This window comes from Heliangelus exortis, chromosome 1 (assembly GCF_036169615.1).
Source record: "Heliangelus exortis chromosome 1, bHelExo1.hap1, whole genome shotgun sequence".
In the NCBI taxonomy this organism is placed as follows: domain Eukaryota; kingdom Metazoa; phylum Chordata; class Aves; order Apodiformes; family Trochilidae; genus Heliangelus; species Heliangelus exortis.
Window position 1 is genome coordinate 196128518 of NC_092422.1, and position 21715 is coordinate 196150232.

A 21715-nucleotide genomic window follows, 5' to 3' on the forward strand; every position below is an offset into this window, starting at 1 on the left:
AGAGCTTTGTACCTATCAAACTGTTGTGCAAGAAGAACAGGGCATGGCACTGAGATCTTACTTTGCTCTCTTCCCATAGCCAGTCAGGAGAATGAAGAGGTATCTGGAAATCAGGGGAGAAAGATGAATAAAGGGAATTTATAAATGCACTCTGAGTACTTTTGGGGCTGCCCACTGCAGGGTGAACCAAATTGATCAGTAGTGTTTTTAACAGAAGCCTTTTAGCTTCTTATAATGCTTTCCACTTCACCTTGAGCTTGCCTATTTTGTAAAGTTGGATTCATTTTCAAACAAAAAATGTTTCAAAATGTTAATAAGGGATAGTGTAAAATTCATCACTTATAAAATCATAGAATCCTAGAATTGTCTGGGTTGGAAGGGACCTCAGAGCTCATCAAGTCCAACCCTTGATCCACTCCCACTGCAGTTCCCAGCCCATGGCACTGAGTGCCACATCCAGGCTCTTTGGAAATATCTCCAGGGATGGAGAATCCACCCCTTCCCTGGGCAGCCCATTCCAATGGCTGATCACCCTCTCCAGAAAGAAATTCTTTCTAATGTCCAACCTAAACCTCCCCTGGCACAACTTGAGACCTCTTGTGCCCTCTTGTCTTTCTGAGAGTTGCCTGGGAAAAGAGCCCAACCCCCCCCTGGCTCCAACCTCCTTTCAGGGAGTTGGAGAGAGTGATGAGGTCTCCCCTGAGCCTCCTCTTCTCCAGCCTCAACACCCCCAGCTCCCTCAGCCTCTCCTCAGAGGATCTGTGCTGGATCCCTTCCCCAGCCCAGTTGCCTCCTTTGGACCTGCTCCAGCACCTCAATCTCCTTCCTGAGCTGAGGGGCCCAGAACTGGACACAGGACTCAAGCTGTGGCCTCCCCAGGGCTGAGCACAGGGGCAGAATCCCTTCCCTGGACCTGCTGGCCACGCTGTTCCTGAGCCAGCCCAGGATGCCATTGGCCTTCTTGGCCACCTGGGCACACTGCTGGCTCCTCTTCAGCTTCCTGGCAATCCAGACTCCCAGCTCCCTTTCTGTCTGGCTGCTACAACTTCATCACTTCCATCAAGAAAAGGGGCCTGGCACTGAGATCTTACTTTGCTCTCTTCCCCAGCCCAACCAGGGGAATGAAGAGATACCTGGAAATCAGGGGAGAAAGATGAATGAAGGCAATTTATAAATGCACTCTGAGTATTTTTGGGGCTGCCCACTGCAGGGTGAACCAAATTGATCAGTAGTGTGTTTAACAGAAGCCTTTTAGCCCTTGAATGAGTCAAGCTTGGAGACTCATGGCCACCTGCACCTAACCCAAGTGGTCATCCCTCTCCTGCCAATTTCTAGGCTGCTCCTTGCTTTCATTCATCTGATGAAAAGGCTGGAGGGGAACTGTTTGCAAGAGCCTGTAGTGTTTGTTTAAAATGGTTTTAATTAGATTTTAATTGGAGGTTTGGAGAAAATTCTTCACCATGAGGGTAAAGAAGAATGGAAGAGGTTGCCCAAGGAGGTGGTTGAGGCCTCATCCCTGGAGATATCCAAGGATTGAGGAGGCTCTGAGCATCCTGATCTGGTTGAGGGTGTCCCTGGGAGTTGGACTGGGTGACCTTGAGAGGTCCCTTCCAACCCCAATTATTCTGTGGTTCTGATTGTGCAGTCATTTGTGATCTGGATCAGGGAATGCTTCCCATCCAAAAACTAATCTAGGAAAAAAATACCCACTCACTTTCAGCCAGATCCATTCCTTGGTCAGACTCATGATGCAGCTATAGAATTGAGAAGGAGAGAATTCTCAAGAAGAATTAAAATCAAATCTACTTCTACTAATTCTTCTTGAGAATTCTCAAGGAGAGGAGGGGAGAACTTCATAGGTGCTTGTGGACAAATAAAGGAGGACTCCTTATGTCAGAGCATAACCAAAATTAGCTTAAAATAGTGTGGTAAACCTTGAATTTATCCCAGAAAGGGTAAGTTACCAGCAGGGATGAAAGCAGAATATGATCTCTAAAATATTAGAGAGAAATAAATCAGAAATAGACATTAGGGTGGTTTGATGTTGCCCAACATGGACTAACAATGAGCTCATCTATGGTGTGTGGCTGGGTTGATTAAATCCATTGCAATAGGAGAGTTAATTAGTTTCCTAAGTAACACACAGCCCAAATCCATGCCTTTCTGGGTGGCTCATAAGGCTGCAAATAAAAGTAGCTGAAGGCAGGGTGAAAATGTTTGAAAATGTTAATGAGGGATAGTGTAAAATTCATCACTTCATCACTTCAAGTAATTTTGTATCCTGAAAGAATTAATAAATACTGATTTCCCAGTGGGCAAGAAAAAAGCTTCTCCACATATTGTGGCATCTCAGTGCTACAGCAGTGGGGACCTTTCTGAAGAATCTTATTTAATCTTAAACTATGTAGATTTGATTTTAATTTCCAGAGTTCCCATCTTTGTTTGAAGTGAGAAAGAAGGCTTCCTTGCCTTATTTGCTATTATATTGTAACTTACTTGTCTTAAAAACACAGGAGACATTTTGTCCTTAAAGCCAGCAAACCCTGAGTTTATGAGGAAAGAAGAAAAAGGGGGAGAATTAAAGAGAATTAAAGAGAAAAGATTTGTATATAATCATGGTATTTTTTAAGATATAAACATGAAGTTCTTTTGAAAGACTTGGTGTTCATCAGCAGTTCTGAGTTCTCTCAGTGAATGACTTCTCACTAGTTACAGAAACTTCATTAAGAGAACTAAATTTTGGTAATTCTGCTGTCCATAAAGTAACTTTTAAATTTACTATGCACCATTAAATTCATTTAGAGCTTCATTTATAGGTGTTTAAATAAATCTAACTATCCTATTTCTAGAGATCAGCTCTTATGGACTGTGTGAAATAATTTATTTTCAAAATCTTGCCCCAAGGTTGTCTTTAATATGGACATTTTTAGTAAGATAGTAGCAGGAGGAAGATTGGTTGTGTGAGATTATGATAGGTTGTTAATTCGATTGGTTGTGTGAGATTATGATAGGTTGTTAATTCTTTTTTTAATGAACTGCTGTGCCAGATCTTTTGCTCATGTGTAGAGTGAAAATACTGGGAGAAAATAGATAAGTTCTTCTTTTTCAAAACTTCTTAGAGCAGAAGTAGAATACATTTCAGAGCTCCTTTGTACTTGCAGTAGCAGCTTTCACCCATGGAACTCAGAACTTTACAACTATTAATTCTGTCTCAGGATGAGGATGAGCCACTATTTCTTTTACACAAATGAGGAAAGGGCCATTTCAGCCAAAGATTGAGTCCTTGTGCTGGTGGCCACCAGAAATCCCACTGAATTTTTGGCAATTTGGGGCTCTGAAGGTTGGGTTCTCTACTTAGTGAGTAGTTTCTTGTGGCTGAAACAGAACCCACCAACCTCAAGCCTCATCTCCTCTTGTTCTTGACACCAGATCTTCTGGCAGCTACAGATCAGGAGTGTAGAATGGCTGTGCTGAGAGTCATCTGATGACTGGTGAAGTTTTTTTTACAAAGCTAAGAAAAAGAACCCAATTTACTACATGAATATTGCATAGGATGGGAGGTTGGAAGAATTTTTCTGTGGCTTAATTTCATATTGAGATACCACTTTATAGACAGGTTAAACCCCACTTTACAGATTTATTCTTTTTTTTTAACTTGGGGAAAAAATGTTGGCTGCAAAACTGAGTTAATTGTGTCTTCAGCTTTCTGGCTCACGTCTGTGTTTGATTTCAGCATTTTAGTTCACAGAAATTCAGAGAAATAACAGAAGAAAAGGTGCCCCACTCCAACTCCCCATCACATTCCAAGACCTCTGACAAGTTTCAAACTTCAAGTGGGCAGATTGTGATTAATTCAGAGGTCACACAGTGGTGCATATCAGAATATCCATAGCATATTAAGCACCTCTTCCAAGTCTATTAGATTTTTCTTGACTTTCATTTGACTAACTCTTTGGGGGGGGGATCAATTTGTTGTATCTGTGAAGCAGTTGGAAGGTTTAAAAGCTTTTTTGGGAACTGTGTAGTTTATATCCTTTATAAGTTTCAGAGATGTCTTCTGAAAGTCCAGAATTGTGCCAAAAGCTTATAGATGCAACTGAATAGTTTTTTTTTCTGCTTGCTGTAAGCAAAGTGATGTTCAGAATATTAAAGAATCAGAGAATATTAGGACTTGGAAGGGACCTGTGGAGCTCATCCAGTCCAAGCCCTTTGCAAGAGCAGGTTCACCCAGAGCAGATTTCACAGGAACACAACCAGGGGGGTTTCAATTCAGAGACTCCATCACCTCTCTGGGCAGTCTGGGCCAGGGCTCTGCCAGCCTCCAAGTCCTGAAGTTCCTCCTCATGTTCAGAGGGAACTTCCCTATGGTCCCCTTTGTGCCCATAACCTCTTGTCCTGTCCCTGGGAAGCACAGAAAAAGTCTGACCCGTCCTCCTGACACCCACCCTTGATCCCTCCTCATTCTTGTCTTGTCTTGTCTTGTCTTGTCTTGTCTTGTCTTGTCTTGTCTTGTCTTCTCTTCTCTTCTCTTCTCTTCTCTTTCTTTCTCTTTCTCTTTCTCTTTCTCTTTCTCTTTCTCTTTCTCTTTCTCTTTCTCTTTCTCTTTCTCTTTCTCTTTCTCTTTCTCTTTCTCTTTCTCTTTCTCTTTCTTTCTCTTTCTCCTTCTCTTTCTCTTTCTCTTTCTCTTTTTCTCTTTCTCTTTCTCTTCTCTTTTCTCTTTCTCTTTCTCTTTCTCTTTCTCTTTCTCTTTCTCTTTCTCTTTCTCTTTCTCTTTCTCTTTCTCCTTCTCTTTCTTCTCTTCTCTCTTCTCTTCTCTTCTCTTCTCTTCTCTTCTCTTCTCTTCTCTTCTCTTCTTCTCTTTCTCTTTCTCTTTCTCTTTCTCCTTCTCTTTCTCCTTCTCTTCTCTTCTCTTCTCTTCTCTTCTCTTCTCTTCTCTTCTCTTCTCTTCTCTTCTCTTCTCTTCTCTTCTCTTCTCTTCTCTCTCTTCCTCTTCCTTTTCTCTTCTCTTCCTCTTTCTTTTTCTCTTCCTCTTCTTTTTCTCTTCTTTTTTTTCGTCTCTTTCCCTTCTCTTTCCCTTCTCTTTCCCTTCTCTTTCCCTTCTCTTTCTCTCCTCTCCTCTCCTCTCCTCTCCTCTCCTCTCCTCTCCTCTCCTCTCCTCTCCTCTTCTTCCTCTCCCTCTCCCTCTCCCTCTCCTTTTCCAGACTAAAAAGACCCAAGTCCTTCAGCCTTTCCTCACCAGAGAAATGTCCTACTCCCTTTATCATTGTATTTTTGTTGAGGAATGTCTTCTCCATACTAGGTTCAAGAATACCTCTCTTCCAAGAAAAAAGATTCTCCCCTGGTGGAGTAACCACTGGAACTCCTTCATTCTTCATCTGCCAACGAATTCTTGGGCTCTTCTGCAAAAATTATCCTGGAGGCATCCTGGACAAAGTTACTGCACAACTGAGCACTGTGGTAAGGAGCAGAAATGATAGGTTGTGTGCAAAAAAAACCCTACATGTTGCTCAGTTTTTTTTTCTCTAAAGAAACTGGACTCTTGTTCTCTGTCTGTTTTTTATTTCCACAATATTTCCACCAGTTCCCAGACTGAGGAGCACGAGGTAGGTGAACTCAGATGAGAAGACAGGCTGTCATTTCTGCTCACTTGTACACCAGAATAAATCTGTTACTGGATTGATTCCATCCAGTTGGGTGCTGGAGTTGAATTTCATCTCTCAGCCCTACAACAAGGGAGGAAAAAATCCTCTTCAAACAGTTGGGTGCAGTGAGGAGGACAATGAGGATTATTTCTGAACGCCATCCTGTGGCAGCAGAAAAATGTGTTCAGCTGAGTTTTGCAGTGTTCATGCTGGTGAGAACTGCCAGAGATGAAATTTAAGCACATTTTTTCACCTGCTTTTACCTCTTCAGTCAACAGATTCAACAATGTGCTTGGATTTCAAATCCCTCTTTTTTTTTAATTTTTTTTTTTTTAATTTTATACTTCTTAATAGACCTTTCCCTAAAGGCATTCGTGCTCCTTGCAGGCAGTGGAGCTGGGGCTATGAGCAGATGTGTCTAATGCTTTTTTTTATTTTATGCTTTTTTTTTTTTTTATGCTTTTTTTTAATATGGTAACGACAGGAGGAAGAGACAAAGAAAAATGAAAACTTGAAAACTTTGTTCCACTCCAGGGTGATGATGTCTTTATGATGAATGATGGCTTGGCAGGCATGACTTGCTGGGCAGTTTTGTCACTTGCTCTGTATTTATAACTATCTCTGATGTTTAGAATTCATTCTGTAGATGGGGGAAAAAAAAAAAAAACCTAACAGCCCCCCCCCACCTCATTTGCCAGGATTTAAAAATGCCTCTGTTAGGTGGGGAGAAAGGAATGAGTGTAAAATGGCTGCCATAAACAGGCCTCCCATCTTTCAGTCTCCCAGAATGAAATTCCTCCTTTCAAGCCATGCAGAATTGAAAAAAAAAAAATATATATATATGTCACGTGTTGTTTATTTTCACATTCCTTTCATCCAAAGGTTTGTTAGTTCAATGTGAGAGAGGAGCCAGAAGATTCCTTACCTTGGTGGCACTCTGCCCAGCAATTTATTTTTGTCTCTTTGTACTTCATCTTTTTTTAATTATTCTTTTTATTTTGAAAGTTTCCCTTTTGGCAAGTGAGGGAGAAGTGGTTTATGATGAAGGAGGCTGTTGTTTACCTTAGGTTTAACTTAGTGGCCACAAGGCTCTTTTTCTTATTAGTCTCCTTGCTCAGTGTTGGTAAAACCTTTTTGTTATTTACTACAAGTTTCCAAGAGATTTTTACATGCAGAGGAAGCTTTACAGCATCAGCTGAAGAGCCAACATAGTAAAAAAATCCAAGGTGAAACACAGGTGCCTCTAAGATTGTGTTTAATGAGAGGGTTATAAATACATCTGTGGCTTTACTGTAAAATTTTGTCCACATTTGGGGCTGCAAATGATTTTTCTGCTTTTGGCACCCAAATAATGTGCTGTCCCTGCAGTAACCACATTCCACTGTAATGGTGTAGAACTAGAAAATGAAAACCACAAAGAAATTAATGTGAATTATCCTCAAGCAAAATAAGGAGCAGGAGCTGCTGCTCAAGGAAAGGCAGGAGATCTGATTCCTTGCAGCCTTATCCCTTGGGAATGTGCCAACCCTGCACTAATTTCTGTGGCTGTAATTAACTCTGTGAGGTAGGAACAGAAATGTGGCTACACCTGTAGTGCACACAGAAAAAAAAAAAAAAAGGATCAGAATTACATCTTTACCAAAAGAAAGCAAAACAAACCACAGGCTCAGTGAGCTCTCAGCATAAAGAGGAGAGGAAAGTGGAGGAATTCACAATAGAATTATAAAATGGTTTAGCTTGGAAGGGACCTTGGAGCTCATCTCCTCCAAGCTCCATGCCCAGGGACACCTCTCACCCAGCCCAGGTTGCTCCAAGCCTCATCCAACCTGGCCTTGAACACCTCCAGGGAGGGGGCAGCCACAACTTCTCTGGGCAATCTGTTCCAGAGTCTCAGCACCCTCCTCCTGAAGAACTTCTTCCTAAGCTCCAGGCTGAACCTCTTCTCCTGCACTTTCAAACCATTTCCCCTTCTCCTAGCACTGGACACTCTTCTGAAAAGTCCCTCTGCAGCCTTCCTGGAGGTTCCCTTCAGGGATTGGGGGGCAGCTCTAAGGTCCCCCTGGAGTCTCAACACTCCCAGCTCCTCAGCCTCTCCTCATGGCAGAGCTGCTCCAGCCCCTGGATCATCTTTGTGGCCTCCTCTGGACTCATCCCAACAGATCCATGTCCTTCTTCTGCTGGGGACACCAGACCTGGAGGCAGGATTGGAGCTGGGGGTCTCCCAAGAGCAGAGCAGAGGCTGGGAATCCCCTCTCCTGATCTGCTGGCCCTGCTCCTCTGGATGCATCCCAGGACAGGGTTGGATTCCTGAGCTCCAGGAGCACACTGCTGGCTCACGTTGAGCTTCTCACCAACCAACACCCCCAAATCCTTCTTTTCTCCACCCATTCTGTACCCAGCTTGTAACTGGGACTGACCTGACCTGGATGCACTTGGACTTGTTGAGCTCTAAGGACCCCCTGGAGTCTTCTCCAGGCAGAATAATCCCAGTTTCTCCTGGTAGCAGAGCTGCTCCAGCCACTGGATCATCTTTGTGGCCTCCTCTGGACTCATCCCAACAGATCCATGTCCTTCTTCTGCTGGGGACACCAGACCTGGAGGCAGGATTGGAGCTGGGGGTCTCCCAGGAGCAGAGCAGAGGCTGGGAATCCCCTCTCCTGATGTGACCAAACTTTTCTCGCTGCATCCCAGGACAGGGTTGAGCTCTGAGCTTCACACTTAATTTTTGGAAGCAACACTGGAGTGCTCTGTTTGTCTGACCTGAGAAATGACCTTGTCCTACAGCCCACGTGGATGAACACCCCCTTAAAACTCAGGCTCACGTTTTCCAGTCTGTTGAGGTCATGATGTGTTCATTGTACAAATCATTTTATCCAACTTGATTTTTCGAAAGGTATTTCCTACTCTTTGGGAGAGGGGGAACATTAGTTGGCACAGAGTTGGAAAGACAGGGTTTGGTTTTGGGTTTTTTTTTGTGGTTTGGTTTGGTTTTATGTAGCAGAGGCAAATTCTTCTGTATTCAGCCCCTTGCTGGTGAAAAGGAGCTGGAATTATCCCTGCTTTAACATACTGGGAGGTTGGGATGCATCAGAATATTCTTTCCTGCTACAACCTGGCACGTTTTGACTATTGTGAAGAAATGGAGCTTCTTTGGACTTGATCACCTTCATTTTTCAAAGCCACCAAGACTTCAGCCCCCAGTTAATTTGTGTAAATTGGGGAATCATATTTAACCCCATTTTAGCGAGAATATTTTGGGAAATAATATATCCCTGTTCTTTTCCCAGAGTCTATAAATACACAGACTCCAGGTTGTTAGCCAAAAGAGAGGAATATCCCAGGCAATTAAGTTCTTATATATCTTTTAATTTGCTGTATAATAAAGTTGGTCATTTTTCTTCATCAGGAAGAAGATTCTTTCCAGAGGCGTCATTCAGCAGCACATCAGGCTCTGACAGAGAAGGCACCTGGTGCTTATGTCCAGCTGTTTCAAAGGTAATGTAGAGTGATTTCAGCCAAGCCAGTCAAAAAAATCCCTCTTTAAGTTTTCTTCTCCACTGCTCTTAAAGATGAATGATCAGAAACTTGTCAGGGATTGCAAATCTCAGAGCCAACTTTATCACTTCTGAATCTACCCCCAGAAATACATCTTAGGACATAGAAGTGGAGATGCTTCCTGAAAATGCATGAGGCAGAGCCATCCACAAGTAACTTGTCTAAAACTATGAAATTATTCTAGGCTGTTTCCATGAAAGAGCAGAAAAGGATTTTTTTTTTCCTGGCAGCTCAGTCTCTGGCATGTTTTTTAGCCCTGGTAGTAATTAGCTTTGGAAAGTCAGAGTGCTCTGCATAAGGTTGTTTGCTGCAGTACATCCTCTGGGGTTATCTCTCTTTAAAGTATAATTTCTGAGAGCTGATTCCATTTCCTAATCTTATTTTTTAATTTATTTTTTTTTTAATCCTCCTCCATAGTCACAGCCCTCCAAAAATGGTGTTAAAAGCCTCTAAATCTCACTGTGCCCCCTTTGATCTGTCTTTTGTGGCACTGCTGCCTTCCTCTGGTGTAAGTTTTCCTCATCTGACTTCTTTTTTGCTTGTTTTTCCTACCTGCCATGGAAAGGCTCAGAGTGTTGACATTTCAAGTATTACATGGGCCTCCAAATCAGCAATCAACAGAGGGAATAGAAAAGTTCACACCTTTCAGGTCCTCTGAGGAGCTGGACAAATGCAATCACCAATCATACATAGCAGATGCATTGATGAGAATCATTCCAGTGACAGAACCTGGAGATTGACTATTTAAAAAGGAAAGAGAGAAAAAGAGAGAGAAAGAGAAAGAAAAAAAGAGAGAAAAAAAGAAAAAAAGAGAGAAAAAAAGAAAAAAAGGAGAGAGAGAAAAAAAAAAAGAGAGAGAAAAAAAAGAGAGAGAGAAAGAAAAAGAGAGAGAGAGAAAGAAAAAAAGGAGAGAGAGAGAAAGAAAGAGAAAAAAGAGAGAGAAAGAAAAAAGAAAGAAAAAAGAAAGAGAAAAAGGAGAGAAAGAAAAAAGAGAGAAAAAAAGGAAGAGAGAAAAAAAGAAAAAAAGGAGAGAGAGAGAGAAAGAAAGAGAAAAAAGAGAGAGAAAGAAAAAAGAAAGAAAAAAAGAAAGAAAAAGGAGAGAGAGAGAAAGAAAGAGACGAAGGAAAAAAGGAAAGGAACAAAGGAAAGGAAAAAAGGAAAAGGAAAAGGAAAAGGAAAGGAAAGGAAAAGGAAAAGGAAAAGGAAAAGGAAAAGGAAAAGGAAAAGGAAAAGGAAAAGGAAAAGGAAAAGGAAAAGGAAAAGGAAAAGGAAAAGGAAAAGGAAAAGGAAAAGAAAGGAAAAGGAAAAGGAAAAGGAAAAGGAAAAGAAAGGAAAGGGGAAAGGGAAGGGAAGGGAAAGGGAAAGGGAAATAAAAACCCTATTGAATTAAACTGCTTCTATAAACCAAAGACAAAAGCTTACAGGCAGAGCTGTGTAATTATGATGAATTTTCCAAATCTTAGAAGTTTTTTAGAGTAGCTTATTCACGCATTTTAAATTATTTTGAAATTAGAATAAAAATATAAATCAGTGTTTTCATTTGCTGGATGTTTCAGGTTTGATTTAATGCTGCAGTGTGAGCTGTTCATAGAATCATAGAATGAGTTGGCTTGGAAAGGACCTTAAAAAATCATCTGGATCAAGAGGGGGACACCTCCCACCAGCCCAGGGTGCTCCAAGCCCCATCCAACCTTAAAAACTTCCAGGGATGGGGCTTCCACCACCTCTCTGGGCAACCTGTTCCAGTGTCACCCCCATGGTGAATATTTTTTTCCTAATTTCCAATCTAAATCTCCACTCTTTCAGTTTAAAACCATTTCCCTTGTCCTCTCACTCCCCTCTCTCATAAAGAGCCCATCCCCAAGTTTCCTGCAGGTCCCCTTTATGGACTGCAAGGCTGCTATGAGGTCTCCCCAGAGCATTTTTTTCTCCAGGTTGAATAACCCCAGCTCTCTCAGCCTGTTTCCTGCCTTAGTTTCCTCCTTTTATTCCACACCACTCATCCACTGGAAGCTGATTTTGGAGTTAGGTATCAGACTGCTTTGGCAGAGCTGTCAGGCAGGTGAGAGAAAATCCTGTCACCCCCCATCAGCATTTGCAGTTCCTGAGCCTCAAGGGATGGATGAACTCAGTGGAACTGGAGGCAAGAGTAGACAACACCCCATTCCATCCAAGAGGTTAAGTTGAGACCCCAAAACCATATTTTCATAGAATCCTGGAATGGTTTGGGTTGGAAGGGACCTCAAAGCTCATCCAGTCCCAACCCCTGCATGGGCAGGGACACCTCCCACCAGCCCAGGGGGCTCCAAGCCCCATCCAACCTGACCTGAGACACTGCCAGGGATGGGGCAGCCACAGCAATCCTGGGAAATTTATTCCCAGGATAATCTGTGTCAGGGCTGTGCTTGGGTCACTTTTCTGTCATCTGGGTCCTTTCAGCCCTGTCCCCTTCTGCAGGGTCAGAACCCCCCAAGTGGCTCAGTTAAATCAGCTGATGGAAGGACTGAAGTTCTCCCATCTTTGGGCATCCTGATGGACACTGGATGCAAGGAGATCCAAATGCCCCTGGGTTGTGCAGCTCTGAAACACTCCCTGGAACAGCACTTGGGGCTTTTATATCTCAGCTGGAGATAGACCCCAAAACCATATTTTCATAGAATCCTGGAATGGTTTGGGCTGGAAGGGACCTCAAAGCTCATCCAGTCCCAACCCCTGCATGGGCAGGGACACCTCCCACCAGCCCAGGGGGCTCCAAGCCCCATCCAACCTGACCTGAGACACTGCCAGGGATGGGGCAGCCACAACTTCCTTGGACAACCTGGGCCAGGCTCTCCCCACCCTCAAATTCCAGAATTTCCTCCCCATCTCCAACCTCAATCTCCCCTTTCTCTCCAAGTTTTAACCCATTTCCCTTCTCCTCTCCCTACCCCCCCGTGTCCAAAGCCCTCCCCCAGCTTTCTTGGAGCCCCTTCAGATATTGGAAGGTTGCTCTGAGCTCACCTGGGAGCCTCCTCCAGGCTGAACAACCCCCAACTTCTTCCTAACCTAAATCCCATTGCTCTTACTAACCCTGTATCTCTTGTAATGCATTTCCATCTTTCTCCCTGCAAGTCTGTGTTTAGGAAATTCAGTAGGGTTGCTCTAAACTCACTCTAATTTGGTAATTAAGTCTCCAAGCTGATCAGTCTGGAGTATTTCAGGTGTCTCTACAACAAATGCTGGCAAAGAGGACACAGTAGCACCACACTTCATTGTGTCTGGATATGTTGCTCAAAAATGACACCAAATTTTCTTGCATTAAATATCCAGGTCTGACACCTCAGCTCATTGCTCTGTCTTGGTCTATCTTGGCTTTAGTGCTTCCCAGATTTCTCTCTCCTATAGAATACCCATGTTTTAAGTTATTTTCCTTCAAGCTGTATATTGTTTGAAGAGTTTTATTTCTCTTCTTACTTCACTACCTAAATAGATCATGTTGTTTGAAACACATTTTAAAACCTCTTCCTGCCTTTAATCTCACCAGCTTTGTTCTGATGACTTTTGATTTGGAACATGAGAAAGCTGAACTGAAACTCTTGGAGCAAGTCCAGAGCTGGCCACCAAGAAGCACTTCTGGGAGGGGAGGCTGAAAGAATTGAGGTTGTTCATAAAAGGTTAATTTTAAATTAGGGCCATCCTTGCCAGGTTGGGTGGATAGGATGCAACTTTGCTCCTCTGATGGCATTGGAAGTAACCTGAAACAAAATAAGCACTGTAAAAAGTAGTTGATTATAACTTTTAAAAGCTGACATCTGATTTTATAAAAGGCAGGTAGTTAATTATGTATATTTTTATTTATACAAATACCAACATGATGACCTGGAAGCTTCTACAATGTGTTGCTTGAATTGAAGATTATTATTTTTTTGTTGTTGGAGTAATTTTGTGTAAATTAGCTGAGTAGCTCCAGTAAAGCAGTGTTTTATTTGAGGATTTCTACCCTCATTTCTGTAGCTGAAAAGACAATTTTCTGTGTCTGGACTTAGACACATCTGCCCCTTTTTTTTTCTTCCATGCCTCTTTCAGTTCTTCCACCAGCCCCAGTGTCACACAGCTTAATGATGGATGAAATAAAGGTACAGATCAGGTTTTACCAAACAAAAAAGTTGGTTTTTTTCAGACAGACCAATTTTTCTCACTGTCTGAAGAACCACCTGAGCTGGCATCATGCTGGGAGAGGGCTGGGAGTACCAAGAGGTGGTTGGGGACCAGAAAGGTGGAGGACAGAGGTGGCTTTTGAGCTTCTCTGCTGCAGAGAATGAGAACCCCAATTCACTTGGGGTGAATCTAAATGATATTAAATATATGGAACTGATGCCAAAAATTAGATACACACAAAAAGATGCTTGGGGCACGAGAAGTTTGGAGTTTCTTGTGTACCTGTAAAAATTGAAAGAATCTTCAAGGCTTAATCTCATCCTTACATGTGTTAATCCAAACTGAAATGTATCTCTCAGTTTTCCTCAGGATGTAGGAGAAAATTTTAACAGGGGGTGTCACACAAGAATCCAACCTATTTTATTCATTTCAGCCCCAGGGTTATCTACAGAAATTTAGATTCTTAAATCCAAATTACTGAAAGCCTGGCCTCTTTTTTTTTTTTTTTTTTTTTTTTTTCCTTTTTTTTTCTTTGCCTGTGGCTGCATGCAGGTTTAATTAAAGTCATTTTGATGTCTCATTGCTCAGCATTATGTTCAGGCAACATTCAGTGGTTTGCTCTGAATAATTTCACTCAGTTGTCTGTGTGTTTCAGGGTAATAAATAAAGGGCTGGGGTGAAGTCTCATTCAGAACAGGCCTTTAGGTCATGATTAACTTCTTGATTTTGGTCTTAAGGTTGCTGGAAGAACTGTAGTAAGCAAGAGAGGAGAATTTATAACCTGCATTCTTGCTTTTTGGAGTTGGAAGAAATTCATCCACCTCAGGGTTTCCCAGAACTGGGAAGAGAGAAGGTCCATGGGCTGCCTGTGGTTCAGACACTCTCTTCAGGCTGGAAATCCTAAGATTTGCATGGATGTGGTTACATCCATGCCTTGCAGACCTTCTTTCCAGAAATCACAGAAAGTCAGGGGTTGAAAGGGACCTCCAAAGATCATCAAGTCCTGCCAGAGCTGGGTCACCTACAGGAGGTCACACAGGAACATGTCCAAGGTTTTATTGATGTCTCCAGAGAAGGAGACTCCACACCCAAGACAAGGAGTGGGATTAATCTTCCCCAATTTTGGGTGTCTTGAATAAAAATGTCCATCTGAACAATCTCCCCCAACAACCTCTTGCTGCTTCTCTCCCAGTGGAGAGAAAACTTTCCTCCATGTCCATATTTCTTGTGAGCTCACGAAGCACTAATTGTGCTATCACAGAATATAAATGCAAGTTGTTTTTTTTTTCTCTTTTTATATCATTTTAGGGACCCAGCAGTCACTCCTTCACTGAGCAGCTCCCACCAACAACCACTGGAACCACCCCCACCTCCTTCTCAGCTCTCAGGTAGAAGGAACATCACCCAAGCCCAGAGCTGGTGAGTTTCAGGAGATCATCCCTGGCTGGAATGAAGGTGGATGTTGCCATGAGCAAAAATCTAAACCCATTTCCCAAGCTGATGCAGTTGTCTCACCTGTTACATCAAGTTTTATTAAAGATTTGTCACTGCAGCATGGGATGAAGTCTTGGCATTCCTGGGAGTGGCTTCATTGAGGCACCACAATTCACACAGACACACAAAGGGGATTTTAAGAGGAGGTTTGAAGGAAGAAAAGTGCTGAAAGAAAGCTTGGCACAGGTACAGAAAAAAAGAATCATAGAATCATAGAATCCTAGGGGTTGGAAGGGACCTCGAAAGATCATCTAGTCCAACCCCCCCTGCCAGAGCAGGGCCCCCTAGAGTACATCCCCTAGGAACGTGTCCAGGTGGGTTTTGAATGTCTCCAGTGAAGGAGACTCCACAACCCCCCTGGGCAGCCTGTTCCAGGGCTCCGTCACCCTTACAGTAAAAAAATTTTTTCTGATATTCAACTTGAACCTCCTATGCTCCAATTTACACCCATTACCCCTTGTCCTATCACTGGTCACCACTGAGAAAAGCCTAACTCCATCTCCCTGACACTCACCCCTTACATATTTGAAAACATTGATGAGGTCACCCCTCAGTCTCCTTTTCTCCAAACTAAAGAGACCCAGCTCCCTCAGCCTTTCCTCATAAGGGAGATGTTCCACTCCCTTAATCATCTCAGTAGCTCTGCGCTGGACTCTTTCAAGCACTTCCCTGTCCTTCTTGAACTGAGGGGCCCAGAACTGGACACAATACTCCAGGTGCGGCCTCACCAATGCAGAATAGAGGGGGAGGAGAACCTCTCTTGACCTACTAACCACCCCCTTTCTAATGCACCCCAGGATGCCATTGGCCTTCTTGGCCACAAGGGCACGTTGCTGGCTCATGGTCATCCTCTTGTCTACCAAGAACTCAAGAGATAAATAGGTTTTTAAACCAAATTTACTAGAATTATCAGAATTAGTTCTCATGCTCTCTTTAGAGAATTCCCAAAGCTGCTAAATACCTTTTGGGAGGCTTTGGGTGATACCCTGATCTTTAAATTCATCTTATCCATCAGGATACTGAGCTCTGTAGGACCTTTACCTCTTCTGACTATTTCAGACTTTGTTTCTCTGCTTCTTATCCAGCATCTTGTGGGTGATGAACATCTCAGTTATTTGTACCACAGCTGAACAGGCTCTGAGGTTTGAGGAGGAGACAACTCCTTCCTATCTTATTTGAAACTTCTGAGGACAAAAGAAGGTTTGCAGAGGCTACATTTTCAGTCTCTTTTAGCACTTCAGCTCCAAGGCAAGCTGTATTTTCCTGACCTGCTCCCTGGGTCCATGTCACCTCTTACAAGATGGCTGTGACTTAATTTAATGATCCCATTTCATAAGGACACCTGAGTTCTGGCTGCCAGCAAGCCTGTCTGCTCTTGTGACAAGTGACACTCTGGCCTTTTTATTGTAGTATCCTGGATGAGCTTTTATTTTCCCTTTTTTCTGGCCATCTGCTGTAATCTTGTGCCCAGATGGGATACAGAGAAGCAGCCAGATGCCACCCAGCATGACCCAGTGAAGCAGGACATGCCAGATCCCCCCATCCCTGCTAGGAAAGAGGTGTGTGCTCTGTTGGAGCTTTACTCTGCTCAGTCCTTAGAACTTCCCAGAAAACTGGTTGGAAAGCTGCAACTTGAGGTGAGCTGATGCCTCTGCAGTGAGGCTCTTGGGGAGCTTCAATTTGCTCCTGGGTTCAGTCCCAGAACCACAGAATTCCAGCTGGGAAGGGACCTCCAGGATCAGCTGCTCCAACCCTTCTCATGTTATTGTTGAGCTGAGATGTCCCAGCACCCACTGAGCTGAGACTTCAAACTTCCCAAAGTGGGGGAATCCACCCTGGGAGACCATTCCAATGTCTGACTGGCCTCAGAGTGGAAAATTTTCCTTTTTTTGTCCAATTGGAATCTCCCCAGGAGCACCTTGTGCCCATTGCCCCTTGTCCATGGGATTCCTTGTACATAGGGAGTCTCCATCTCCTTTGGAGCCCCCTTGGAGCACTGGAACATCAGAATTAGGTCTCCCCTGAGCCTTCTCTTCTCAGGGCTGAACAGTTCTCTCAGCCTCTCATTCTTGTTCTCATTCCATACCAAACGTTTCCTGCTATATTTATACATCCCATACCATGGATTTCTCACTTCTGTGTTTGGTCCTTCCCTGACAGCCTCAGCACAGACAAGAGAACTCCTGTAGGTGAAGCAGGAATGTGTTCCCCCTGCTTAAATTTCCCAGCCAGTAAGATGCAAAAGAAATGAAAAATAGGAAGCTTAAAAAAATTTCTCCTGAGGATGAGGTGGATGGGATGGAATCCTCTGTTTGGTCAATTCTGGTCATTTCTCTTGTCTGTTCCTCCCCACAGGAGGGTTTCAGGTGGGACCTCTTGACTCCTTTTCTCCTTTTGGAGGGCAAAATGTTCCTCAGAGCTGAGCAGTGTCCTTGGCTCTGCAGCCCATTCTCCAGCAGTAACTATAACCATGGAGTGGGCTCAGTCCCAGCAGCAGCCACTGCCTGAGAAACTTGCTGTGAATTTCAGCAAGTGCAGCTCCTGACAAGAGACTGAGCTGAAAGCAAAAGCACAAGACAGAAAATCCCCTTCCTCCTGGCCCAAACCAGGCCACGCTGTCATTCAGATACTCCAGGAACACTTTTTCTCAAGCCAATTCCTATTTTTTTTTTTACACCCCAGGAAAGAACAAAGTCTGCAGTGCTCAACCACAAAATTTGGAGCTCAGCTCCCAGATCTGAAGCTGATTGTGTGGACATGAACCTCCTCATTGCACATCTCCACCTGATTACTTAACCCAAGAAATGAAGATAGAGAGAGGTTGTAGTGATGTTCCCAGCAGGAATTTGGAGAGAACAGTGTGGAAAAAAAAAGCTTTGTGGGGCTGAGGGGTGCACTTATTTATTGCTGACTTTGGGCTGAGCTGTGTGACTGCAGCATCAGCAGTGCTGGCAGACCCAGGCCATCTCCTTCTTTTATTTCTATGGTAAAACATGAATTATTTCCCCCTCTCAGCTCCAGGGAGCCTGGTCCTGCTGCTGGGATATTTCCAACCTCAGCTGGTGCAGCCATTCAGAGCCCTGTGTCCCCTGCACAGCTCAGTGCTGAAACCAAAGCTGAACACCAAGATCCAAGAGGAGCTGGAAATGGAGGGGGCAGATTGAAAGGTTTGAGCCACTTAGTGTGAATTTAGTGAATTCTGTGACAGTTTTGCTCAGGCTGTTTCTCACCCTAATGGCTGGAACTTTCTTTGGGTGGCAGGGCAGCTTCTTCATGCTTCTGGTAAGGACAAAATGAGGCAGAATCATCACAGAGTGAAAGCAGCTTCCTTAGTCACAGAATCATGGAATGGTTTGGGGTGGAAGGGACCTTAATGATCATCAACATCCAACTCCCTCTGCCATGGGCAGGGACACCTCCCACCAGCCCAGGGGGCTCCAAGCCCCATCCAACATATCCACAAAAGCTTCCAGGGATGAGGCAACCCTAATTAATGCTCCACAACTTAATCAGCATGGAATCATGGAAGGGTTTGGGTTGGAGGGGACCTTAAAGCTCATCCAGTCCCAACTGAACAATCCAGGGACACCTCCCACACCCCAGGTTGCTCCAAGCCCCATCCAACCTTCAATGTTTCCAGGGATGGGGCAGCCACAGCTTCTGGGGCAACCTGGGCAACCTCAGCACCCTCACCCCAAAGAATTTCTCCCTCCCCAAGAAAGAGAATCCTGGAATGGTTTGGGTTGGAAGAGAACTGAAAGCTCAGCTCATTCCAACCCCCCTGCCATGGGCAGGGACACCTCCCTCCCAGATTGCTCCAAGCCCCATCCAACCTGGCTTTGAACACTGCCAGGGATGGGGCAGAGACTCTTTTCCTGGGCAACCTGGTTCTAAAGCTCAGCACCCTCACCCCAAACAATTTCTCCCTCCCTCCCTCCCTGCCCAAGATCTCCTCTCCATCTCCCCTCTCCCAGCTGCAAACCCTTCCCCCTCGCAGGGTCCCATCCCTCCAGGCCCTTGTCCCAAGTCCCTCCCCAGCTTTCCTGGAGCCCCTTCAGGCACTGGAAGGTGCTCTAAGGTCTCCCCATTGCAGCCTTCTCTTCTCCAGCCTCAACACCCCCAACTCTCTCAGCTCTCAGATCACCTTCGTGGCACCCTCTGAACTCACTTTCTCTCAACAAATATTTGGAGAAATTAATATCAGTGACTTCTTAGACATAAAGTTGCTCTTCTATATCCATCAGGTTGAGTGGCCACTACCTGAGGTTATTTCTCTTCTCTTGCCCCCCATATCACTGGGTTTTCATCTGGTGTTACACTTTGTGGCAAATTTTGACTTGAAAAAAAAAAAAAAATTACCCTCTTGGTGCTTCTTCACTTATTTATGATTCCTGCAGAGCCTGAACTCCCTCCTGACAATCTTCAGAGAAAACACAGCAAGTCCAAGCCTGGTTCTCATGTGCCTCAACCCATCACCTGGCCAGGATCCCACTCCAAACCTGTCCTACCTCCAATCCCATCTGGAAGGAAGAGGACCAACCTTTGATGGCCAAACCTTTCTCTTGAGTCTTGATGCTGCACCAAATCTTTCTCTTTAACAGGAACACAGCTTCTGATCTGTTTCCCTTCCACAGTGAAAAGTCTAGCAAATATTACTGATAAATCCATTTCTGATTAGCTCTGCCCCCTCCCCCCTCCCCAAAAAAAAAGTTATTTATTTATAACTTTATTAAAAAGTAATGTCTGTAGTTCCCAGTTCTAGAAATTATTTCCCTAGGCACCCTCAGATGGGAAACGTTGTGGATTTTTTCCTAACAGTCACATAGCTGCATCTTCCATTAATTTCTTTCTTTCCTCCCCCTCCCATATTAGAAATTTAATTAAGGTCTGGAAGCATCAGGGCTTGTGACAATATTGCCTGAATTGTAGTGCCAGGGACTTATTTTGAAGAAGGATTTTGTATAATGTTCAGAGTTAAGTTGGGAGTGAAAGCCAGTTCCAGGTTGTTGGGTGGTGGTTTTTTTTTTTTTTAACAAAAATCTTGGGGGTTTTTAAGAAATGAGACATTTCTCTCTGATTTGCAAGTGTATTTCAACAACCTAGGAAGAATTCATCAGAAAAAAAATATTAAAATTATTAGAAACCAGCTGGAGCTGTTTGTAGGATGTGAAGATTTGGTTTTCTGTACGTGGAGCAGAGCTCTGACAAATCAATAAAACTCCAGACTTCATATTTGTCCTGATGAATTTTCATTACCATCTCCTTACAGAGCAGACAGTGGGGCCCCTTTGCCCCATCACCTTCCCAAAAAAAAAGGAGATGTTCTACTCAGAGAGGTCCAGAAGGTCTCACTCATTGCCACAACGTTGGAGTCCGTGGAATCATAGAATCCTAGAATTGTCTGGGTTGGAAGGGACCTCAGAGCTCATCAAGTCCAACCCTTGATCCACTCCCACTGCAGTTCCCAGCCCATGGCACTGAGTGCCACATCCAGGCTCTTTGGAAATATCTCCAGGGATGGAGAATCCACCCCTTCCCTGGGCAGCCCATTCCAATGGCTGATCACCCTCTCCAGAAAGAAATTCTTTCTCATGTCCAACCTAAACCTCCCCTGGCACAACTTGAGACCTCTTGTGCCCTCTTGTCTTGCTGAGAGTTGCCTGGGAAAAGAGCCCAACCCCCCCCTGGCTCCAACCTCCTTTCAGGGAGTTGGAGAGAGTGATGAGGTCTCCCCTGAGCCTCCTCTTCTCCAGCCTCAACACCCCCAGCTCCCTCAGCCTCTCCTCAGAGGATCTGTGCTGGATCCCTTCCCCAGCCCAGTTGCCTCCTTTGGACCTGCTCCAGCACCTCAATCTCCTTCCTGAGCTGAGGGGCCCAGAACTGGACACAGGACTCAAGCTGTGGCCTCCCCAGGGCTGAGCACAGGGGCAGAATCCCTTCCCTGGACCTGCTGGCCACGCTGTTCCTGGTCCAGCCCAGGATGCCATTGGCCTTCTTGGCCACCTGGGCACACTGCTGCCTCCTCTTCAGCTTCCTGGCAATCCAGACTCCCAGCTCCCTTTCTGCCACTCTGTGCCCAGCCTGGAGCTCCCCATGGGGTTGTTGTGGCCAAAGTGCAGGACCCGGCACTTGGAATGTTGAACCTCATCCCGTTGGGATCAGCCCAACTCTCCAGTCTGTCCAGGTCCCTCTGCAGAGCCCTCCTGCCTTCCAGCTGATCCACACTTCCCTCCAGCTTAGTGTCATCTGCAAATTTGCTGATGATGGACTCAATCCCCTCATCTAAATCATCAATAAAGATATTAAACAGCACTGGGCCCAACACTGATCCCTGGGGGACACCACTGGTGAGCGGCCACCAACTGGAAGAGCTCTGCTTGACCTCACATTCCTGATGTGGCCAGGAATATTTCTTGTTGAAACAGAAGCAATGCAGCTCATGGGAAGTAATGGATAAATTCAGCTCTCCTGACCTGAAACTCCAGGGAAGCCTGGAAAAGGGCTCAGCTTTTCATCAAGCAGTTTCCCTTCCTCAGCTCTTCTGAAGCACCAGGTTTTTATCCCTGGTTTTGTCAGAACTAAAACCATGGGTGCTCCATGGCCTGGGTTCAGCAGGAGTCCATAGAATCACCATTTATAAAAATCATGGAATTGTTTTGGCTGGACAAGACCTTTCAGATCTGTTAACCCAACACTGCCCAGGCCAAAACTTAACCATGGAATTCAGCTCCAGAGCTTTGAAACCCCTCCGGGGATGATGGGGACTCCACCATCTCCTTGGGCAGCTTGGACCAAGGCCTGACAACCCTTTTCAGTGAAGAAATTGTCCTAATATCCAACCTGAACCTCCCCTGGTACAACTTGAGGCCATTTCCTCTCATTCTTTT

General features: G+C 44.5%; 1 protein-coding gene across 2 annotated transcripts in view; it reads left to right on the top strand.

Annotated features, from left to right (window-relative positions):
- The window catches only part of LRGUK (leucine rich repeats and guanylate kinase domain containing), a 63807-nt gene extending 44312 nt beyond the window's left edge, over positions 1–19495 (top strand). The window contains exons 16-20 of one of the 2 annotated variants that reach the window (XM_071734229.1): positions 5300–5457; positions 9049–9137; positions 14643–14753; positions 17844–17995; positions 19226–19495. In XM_071734229.1, coding sequence (XP_071590330.1) covers positions 5300–5457; positions 9049–9137; positions 14643–14753; positions 17844–17995; positions 19226–19374 — 659 coding nt within the window. In that variant the 3' untranslated portion in view covers positions 19375–19495. Of the gene's footprint in view, positions 1–5299; positions 5458–9048; positions 9138–14642; positions 14887–17843; positions 17996–19225 lie in introns of those variants that run through there. The other variant, XM_071734230.1, reaches the window with a different exon arrangement.
- The last annotated feature ends 2220 nt before the right edge of the window (positions 19496–21715 follow it).